This window comes from Gossypium raimondii, chromosome 4, assembly GCF_025698545.1.
Source record: "Gossypium raimondii isolate GPD5lz chromosome 4, ASM2569854v1, whole genome shotgun sequence".
Taxonomy (NCBI): Eukaryota; Viridiplantae; Streptophyta; class Magnoliopsida; order Malvales; family Malvaceae; genus Gossypium; species Gossypium raimondii.
The window spans coordinates 6,566,586-6,576,298 of NC_068568.1; the positions used below are offsets into that span (position 1 = coordinate 6,566,586).

Here is a 9,713-nt window from a genome sequence, read left to right on the forward strand (position 1 = left end):
AAATGGTTTAAAATCAATTAAGTGAAATGTTTTAAGATTTCACGGAGGCATTTAAGCTCCCCCCCTTTTTTTTATGTTTTGCGGATATTACGTTAATGGAGAGGTTTTTCTTGGTTTGGTCCCTTTTGAACCTTTTAAATAATATATATTATACATCTGTTTAAAGAATTATATACATTGAACGTTTGTTTGCAGATAAATTATAAATATATATTTTTACAATATTAAATTGAAAAATCATTAGTGAAAGAAAAGTGGTGGAGCGATGTGGAGCAGTGTAGAGGGATTATGAATATAATTGATATCCATGGATGTTGATGTTTTAACATTCATACAAACATGTAGGGGTGGACGAGGTAATCCTCGCCGTGCGACACTCAATTGCCGTTCCTAGTTGGGAATGTACTTAGCATATTCCAGTCAAACTACTTTTTCAATGGACACTTATGTTAGATATTGATCAAAATTCTAAATGGTAATAGTTAATTAGGATTTTAGTCTAATTTTATTGGTTAAGGGTTCCTGTCCTGTGACACCCCATTGCTATTCCTAGTTGGGAATCTACTTAGCACATTTGATTTCAAACTGCTTTTCTAATGGGGCACCTATGTTAGATATTGACTTGAATTCTAATTGACAATATTTAATTAAGGTTCTAGTGTAATTAGGATTACTTTTATAGTTAAGTTTACTTGATATTGATAAAGATGAAATCATAATAAAAAAGATTTATCAGTGATCAAATGATAGTTCTCATGAATAGAGATTAGAGTTTAGCTTTTAGAATTAAAAAAAATAGATGATAGATGTAATTCTTAAAGAATCTGTGCAAGGAAGTTTGTAACTTTATCAGTGCAAAACACACGCATGGTTGTGGGGAAGGTGTATAGTTTTAGTTGTGCAAAAATTACAAGTTAATGTGGGTGTAACGTTGTGGACATGTGAGAGAAGATTTGTTGCAAATCTTAATTGATCTAGCGGTGCTTTAATGATTTTTTTTTTATCTATATAAGTGAATTGATGTTAAAGATTGAAGGCCAAATATGCTTTGATGGAATTGGAGTCCAAGTGGAGATGGTTAGATATTGACCCAAATTTCGATTGCTAGTATTTGAGCATGATTCTCGTGTAGTTCTATTACCCCAAGTTTAATAGATAGTTAAATTTATTGAATAAAAAAGATATTTTTAATAGGTAGGAATCTTAGTGAATAAAATTTAGTGGTGTTAAAGTAAAATGCAGACTAAGATATAGCATTTAGAAGATGTAATGCTTATAAAATGTTTTGATGAGGAGGGTTAGTGATTTATGTGTAGAAAAGTTAGGAGATAGTGATGTTTATCCATTTTAAGATCATGAGTGTAGGCAAAAGATGAATCACATTAAATATGATCTTTTATGAATATGATGTCTATTCATCTCTTGTTACTTAAATTTCTACCTATAAATTCCAACACCTTATTAAGCAGAAGGTTAAGTGAGTCTTACTAGACCAAGGGTAAAAATTTCATTTCCCTATTCATTAAACATTTGCCTTTTAAAATATTTAGTTTATTTATTTGAATATAATGAATGTATATATTTGTACAAAAATAAAAAATTATTTATATAAATTATAAAATAATTAAAAGAGCTAATGCGTAAATTTGTCTATATATTTAAGTAAAATTAAAAATTTCCACTATAATTTAGTTTTATTGATATTTTCCATTGTAGTTTTGAATTAAAGTTAAATTTACCTCTCTTTGACTCTATTTTGAATTTTACCTGCTTGATTGAAATTTGAAACTTAAGTTTGATTTTTATTAAATTTTACCATTCAATTTTTATTTTAAATAACTTGAGGACAAATTCAATAAAAATATTTTAAATATTTTTAATAATGAAAATGAAAATTTAATTAATATAATTTTAAATATGAATAAAAACTCTCATTTATAAAAATAAAATTAGTTTTCCTTTTATATTTTAATTTTTCAAGTCTTCCGTTAAATGAAAATTGAAGTTAATTTATTAATTTATTGTTAACTATTAAAATAAAATATTTAAATGATTTTTTGTTATATTTTGTTTTCAAACCATCAAAATCAATATTAAATGGCAAATTTTATTTTAAAAATTAAAGTTGAGCTGTAAATTTGCTTATATTTTAAAATATAATAGCAAATTACCAATAAAAATAAAATATAATGATAAATTTCAATATTCACTCTACTAAAGTGATAGATTTGCACTATAACCTTAATAAAAATGATATTTGAGCTTGTGTGATACACTTTTCACTTCACAGGAACTAGATTTAAGTCAAATGCTAACTATTTGGACAAGAAGTGAGGAATTTAGGTTTAGCTTTCTTTGAATTTGATCATTTGATGAATAAAGTTATGGTTAATCGAATCTCAAGGCCTTGATGGCAAAGATTTAATTTAAGCTTAGTGACCTTAAGCATGCATGTTATAAATGAGATCTAAGGATCACCCAAAATATTGTAAAATCAAGAGAGACCTCGAACAAATCTTTTAATTACTGCTCTATTTGCATAAGTGATCCTTTCACTTGACAATCAGCATGTTGCATGAACTTTTTTTTGAAAGAAACTCTCAAAGAGAGTCCTCAAACAGTTTTAAACTTAATTTTCTAGTACGAACTGTCTTGGCCAGACTATTAGCAATTAAGTTGTCTCCTTTGGGAATATGCTGAACTTCCCATTGTTTCACCCTTTTTAGAGTCTGATGAATTCTCTTGACTATGGTAGAATTAGAGTTTCCCAAAGTACCTTCCATGATTGCGTTAATAGTTTCAATACTATCTGTTTGGATAAGAAGATTCTCGAAGCGCCTATCCAAGATAAGGTTCAACCAATCCAAGATCCCCCAAAGCTCCGATTCCAACATTGTACAGTTACCCAAATATCTAGCGAACCCAATGATCCACTCACCCTTATGATCCCTCACACAACCTCCATCAACTGCAAAGCCCTCGTCCAACCAAACCAAACCATCAGTATTCAAACACACCCAGTTGCTAGTTGTAGGCCAATTAGAAAGATAACTTCGTGATTCATAAGGTGAGATCCTTGAAACTGAGGAATACTGCTTCATCTAGTTGTAGGAAATTTTAATTATCTCATCAACACTACACGAAGTGCCTTGAAAAACAAACAAGTTTTGATTCTTCTAGATATGCCACATGATAATCCCAAAGAGACACGGTCAATCAACTCCCCCAACAAAGAAGTTAGGCCCAGTTAGCCCCATGAATTTAAATTTAGAGAACCAATTTCTCCTAAATTATTCATCTTGCTTTAGTCAAAGGTGTTTTTTTTTTTTTGGCTAATCCAAACTTAAACATTTAAGATATGTTTCTTAAATAATTTCGAGTGATGAATCTTTTTGTTGTGGATCATTTAGCCATAAATCCCTTTATCTAAATATACTTTTCATCTAAAACCCATTCAAATGAAATTCAAAAAGACTAGTTACACGATTGCAATTTAAAAAATTTTCTCTGACACTTAAGTCACGTTTCCAAATGAAGTTATAATACAAACCATATTTGACCAACTTGTTTTCCCTAAACAAGCATCTACATACCATCCCACGTATTGCATATATTTCGACCTATAACACCAGTCGTTTACTTGACAAGTAAGAAGGCCGACATGTAGTAGCCTCCAAGCATTGTCTATGTCCCATCTTCACAATACTTCAACTAGGAAAGCTTTTAATAATATTTACTTTGATACAAAAAAAATATCATAATTATAGCTTGTTATAGTTCCTTTTCAAAGCCTTTACATTCCATGTGTTTCATCGGTATAGTGAAAATTTTAGTTTTTAACACTTACTTATTTGATCATTTTAGTCCCTTAATCTTCAAATTTTAGTTAATTTGTTTCTTTTAGATGGAAAAATTGATTGGACTATAAAATTTTAAAGTCACTAACGTGACTACTCATGTGGCAATTCACATGTACTTAATAAAATTTCAAAAAAATAATAAAAATTAACAATTTTCAAAAATTATCTATGTAAGTGCCATTAAAATTTTAACATTTCAGTCAACTTTTACATCTAAAGCAGAGCATTTTAATTAAAATTTGAAGGTTGATGGCCAAAGTGATAAAGAAAATAATTAGAACCAAAATGAAAAAAGAAGAAGAAGAAATAGGTAAACATTAGAAGCTAAATTTATCATTATACATTAATAATTTAAATTGATCTAGATTAATATTTGAAGACAAATCTTATATCATTTTATTTTGAAGTGATAGGGTAAATCTTTTTATTTTTGAATTCTAAAAGGTAACTTAAATTGAAGAATGTTGGGATCGACCTTATAAACAACGAAATAGAAAATGTGAAGATTGAATACAAATATTTACGTAGAAAATCCTCAATTAAGAGGATAAAAAACCACGGATAAAGAAGACTTCACTAATTCGGCAAACCAACAAAGAGTACAAGATGGAGAAAATAATCCAAAAGAGCAAAAATCCAAAACCCAAATACAAAGCTTTGTCAAAAACTCTCCCCAAAACTCTTCATCAAATCTCACATAAGAGATATTCTATCAACTCTCTAAAATAGGGTTACAAAGACCCTTTAAATAGGTTAATATTAAAGTCCTAACATGACTAAAATATTCCTAAATTAATCAGAGTTCAACTTGAAAAAGATAGCAGAGCTTAACTGTGAGAAAAGACCCAATTTATGTGGGAACACGTCGCCACATCGTGATGTCATCCACCGCGTCATCTCGACGTTCCTCGTCATGACATTGAGCCTATTTTTGGCCTTCTTCGATTGCTCGTCAATCGTCCTTCTAACTGCCTACGAATAGTCCAATAAATACGAAGTACACACCATAAAAAAAACAAATATTAATTAACTAATTAAAAGTATGTTTGTAATGTGTTCTTTTAGCAAAGAAACATGTTTAAATCTTTCTGATTTCTACCATTTCTACATGTAGTGGGTTGTCTAGACTTCAATTTTACAATGTATGGGATATGCTTATATTTATTTCAGTTTAGGTTTATAATTTATTATGGTCATGTTATGTTAATTCTAATTCTAACCCATTAATTATAGAAAAACTCCTTTTAGAAAAATGTCTTCTTTTAGCCCCAATTTGAATATGATTGGAATTTTGAACTTGTGAGTGGTAATGGCCTATAAATGGGGCATTTCAGAGACCCCACTAATGATATTCTAATGCCTCTCCTCAAAGGTAATGGGGCCTAAACTGACTCCAGTCATAATAATCCAGTTTTCTTTTCTTTCTGTAATTCATATATTTACTGTATTCAAATTAAATTATTAATATTGTATCTATCGTTTTTATCTTTTTGAGTGAATATTTATAATTTATGATTTATATAAACGAAGGATAAATTTATAATATATTTTTAATACGAGTGAATAAGTAAGGGCAAAAATTTATAAATACAAAGATTTAACTTTGTATAAATAAATTTGAAATTCACACAAATTTGTCACTAAATTAATGACATGATTCGCAATAAAATTAAAATATAAAAGATAGAATTTTCAAAAAAAAAAACAGTTTTTACCTTTAAAACCCCATTTAAAAAGTGAATTCAACTTTAAATGATAATAGCCGATTGAATTTTAGGTCGATTGGTATGGGTATTATTGTCAATGCAATAGAATGCGGGTTCGAGTGCGCTGAAGTGTATTGGCCTCCTACTTATAATGAGATTATTCAAAAAAAATTAAATGATAATATTTTACAAAAAGGGTTTTGGAACCGGTAAATACAGGTTTCTCCTCGTATCTAACACAAAGGATCAATGGTCTACCTTTATATGACAATTATGTGTGTGCAATGCTCATTGCAAGTGTAATTATTAACAGGGATAAATTTCAAAATTACACATGAATTTTGATTCAACGTATAGTTTGATATATGAACTTTGACTATAGTTCGAATGTATATATGAAACTTTAATTTTGATTTAATCATATGCACATTTAAATAAATATATATTAATTTATTTTATATTGGATGAATATAATTATTTGTGTATGTAATATATAAACATAAGATGATGTTATATAATTAATCGTGTTAATAATTTATGAAAACTTGTGAAAATCAAAATTTCATGTATAAATTTGTACAAAATTAAAGTTAGTGTATAAAATTACACATTAAACTTTGGAAATTCATATTTATAAAAAAAATCTATATTATCAGTCTTCAATAAAAATATGAATTAAAATTTAACACCCTAACGTTTCAAATCTGGAATTCAAGATTGTAGAGCGTCCTAAACAGATAACTTTAGATGGTTGAATATAAATATAAAAACTAAAAAATCGAATTTCTGTTAAACCAAATAATTTGGTTAAAAGAAAAGAAAAATCGAATTAATTAACTAATAGAGATTCAGTAGTCTAAGTAATCCAACAATTACCGTTTCGCAAGCCTCAAGCAATTGTTGAGACGACGCTACCTTTATGGAAAAAGAAGAGCAACAACATCAGACTGCAGTTTTATCTCGGGTGGACAGCCAAGTTCTCCGCCAGCAATCTCAATGGCTTCAAACTATTCTTTCTGGTAATCTTTTTCTTGTTTGTTGATGTTGATGGGAATCTATGCTTATAATCTTCCACAATAATCAGATGTATGAGGATTGATGTACTAATTAATTAAGTGGTGTGTTCGTTATTTGTTAAAGGGTAGTAATCATTGACAAAGTTGATAGGGATATACGGTTACTCTTGGTTTGGGCCCATCCCATGCATGTTAACTGGTCTATAGTGGCTTCCTGGTCTGGTCCCTTTGAGTTGTTGTTGTTGCATTTGCTTTTGCTTCAATGAGACACAAGCTCCCATCACATTCCTTGGCTCACACAGGAAGGAAACTAAACTTTTTCTTCAACCATACGCATCTCAATACCCATTTGTCCCATTTAAAGTTTCTTCTTCTTCTGCATGCTTTTTATTAGTGTTCAGTTCTTAGTGGCGATAGATATTAGATTCAATGGAATACTCTAATCTCACTGCCTCCAATGGTAATATTTAAATTTCGTATTGTAAAGTTATGTTGCTGTAGAATAGTTTCATTCACGGATTTATTAATCCTTTATGCAGAGTTGGATATGAAGATAAATGCCATACTTAGCATTATCGTGCAAGATGCTGGAGATACATTCGCTAAGCGGGCTGAAATGTACTATCAAAAGAGACCCGAGCTCATCGAAATGGTGGAAGACTTGCAGAAATCATACCGCTCGTTAGCCGAGAAGTATGATCAGCTGAGATCCCAACTCAACAACCAAGGACTGCAAAACCATGTTGAAGGTGAAGAACATGAAGAAGCCAGAGCTGAAGATCCTGAACATGAGATTGAATTCCATCATGATCCCTCAAAAGGGCCAGCAGACCCGACCAAGACCTCGAAGAACGTGAATGGTGTTACATTCCAGCGCAATATAAGTGATGGTTCTCAGTTAATGGAGAATGAGAAGCTGTGGAATGAACTGAGGTTCAAGGTTTCAGAACTGGTGGTAGAGGATAATTTAAGCCAGCAGGCTGAGTTGATAAGGAGAAATGATGAGAAGAGAGGAAAGATTAGAGAACTACTTGGTACCAAAATGAACGTGGTGGATGATGACAACGAGAAGAGCCATAAAGTTCCCAAGAAAACAAAGTCTCTATTATCAAGGCTGAAGAGATTATTCCTTGGAAGGTTTACCTAGCTATATCCATATAGGTTAATTGCTTTCTCTTGCATGCATTTGATCAGTTCCAGTTTATGATTGTTAATTGAAACTTTTGTGAGGGTTTTATTTTTATTTTTTTGGGGGTGTGTTTAAGACTAAGACTGCTACTACTATATATCATGTGCTGTAATTCTTTTGGTGCTCAGCATTTGTTTGTAGGGTTGCTAACTATGTGGTAGGATTGAAATACGAGTACATTTGTCCCAATAAGAAAGTTGCTGGTTATGTGTGTTTTCTGATATATTCCTCAACTAGTCAACAATTTTTCCTTTATATATGGAGAGGGAATCAGTGAGGATATTATTGTATGATTTATATGATACTTTTGAGAAGATAAGTAATATTTGACATGTTGTTTAATCTGCTATTTATATTTCTATATTATTCAATATGGTATTTGAATTATTAAATCATATGTTTAGTATTTTGCTTTTAATTTAATTTTTTTGTTTTATATTATCCATGCAGACTTCATGATTTGGAAAAAAAATTTATGTATCGAATTTTTATTGGTTGGTTTAACAATTCACTAATGTTGTTTACACCAAGTATCATAATAAAGACACATATTGATAGTTTATGGCAATACGAGTACTATACTAAAATATATATTGATAGTTCAAGTACCACATTAAACATTTCAAAGTAAAATATCACATCAAATATTTTATAAAAGTATAGGTACGAAATGCAATATTATCTGTTTTTTTTTAAGGTTCCTCAACCCTAGAACCAACCCTAACATTCAATTTTTTAGTAAAAAATAGAAAATTTTTCATTTAATACACTTGCTACTACCATAGAAAACAAACTTTAAAAGTATCTTTTATTTAATTCTAATATGCATTTTTTAATCTTTTATTTAAATCTAATATTAGTCATATTGCATAGTTTTTATATTATTTATTTTAATATTATTTTTATAATTTTTATTTTTTTAAAAAACCTATTCACTTAAATAAAATAATCACAAATGCTAATATCCTGGAATGATGCTTTTTGAATTACTTTAAATTTAAATTTCTTTAATATTTTAAGAATTTTCGTACAAACAGAATGTAAAATTTGAAAAATATCCTCAAAATTTTCTAAATCATTCAAAAATCATAAGGAGAAATACCAAGTCTTCAACTTATATTTGAATCACACATAAATATCTCACAAATCTTTAAGTTTAGTTAATTTAAAAATAAAACAATATTTTATATGCATGACTCTATATTGAGTTTTGATTTTGTTATTATTAAAAATATTATATATGAATTAAGAATCGGAAGAAATTATTTTATAAGCCATTCTTACTACATTATTTATGGTCCCTACCAATTAAATAAAGATATAATATCATTTTTTCATGTCATTTATAGATAATAACATTTTTAAGTCATTATCTTTATAGCTCCATCAACCGTCGAATAAAAAGTTTGAGTACATAAGGGCGTTGGCTAATTCAACATGTTTCGGAAAATTTTTAATTAATTTTTATTCACTCAATAATTTACCGGTTTAGGCATAAACTACATATTAGATACAATATTCAACCTTTTTATAATAGTCACCGCTATAACAACATTTCGTTATAACAACAAAGTTTCTAGTAGAATCAATTTTATGTTTTATTTTAACCCTTTATAACATTTTTCACTTATAAAAGCATCAACCATAATTATGAAGTACATTATTTATTAAATTAGTTCTCTATAATAATATATTGTTTAAAGTTTTAAGTAAAATTATAGTTATCAAGGCTATTAATTATAATTTATTAAAAATATTAATTTAATAAAATGTTTAAATTTCAAAAGAAAATTTTATTAAATGAAATAATCTTCAATGAGTGGAATTAAAGATATCAATTTAATAAACTATTAAGTTCTCTAATTAAATATTCTACCATGAATTTGGAACATCATAAGTTAGTAAATTGATTATTTGAATTTTATTAGCTCATGATAAATTA

General features: G+C 28.7%; 1 protein-coding gene across 1 annotated transcript; it reads left to right on the top strand.

Moving 5' to 3' along the window:
* The first annotated feature begins 6,896 nt into the window (after positions 1 to 6,896).
* Positions 6,897 to 8,120, top strand: LOC105780099 (protein NETWORKED 3A). Its single transcript, XM_012604220.2, has 2 exons — positions 6,897 to 7,042; positions 7,122 to 8,120. Exons 1-2 carry the CDS (start codon positions 7,012 to 7,014, stop codon positions 7,727 to 7,729), a joined length of 639 nt encoding a protein of 212 aa, XP_012459674.1. The 5' UTR covers positions 6,897 to 7,011; the 3' UTR covers positions 7,730 to 8,120.
* Positions 8,121 to 9,713: the final 1,593 nt, after the last annotated feature.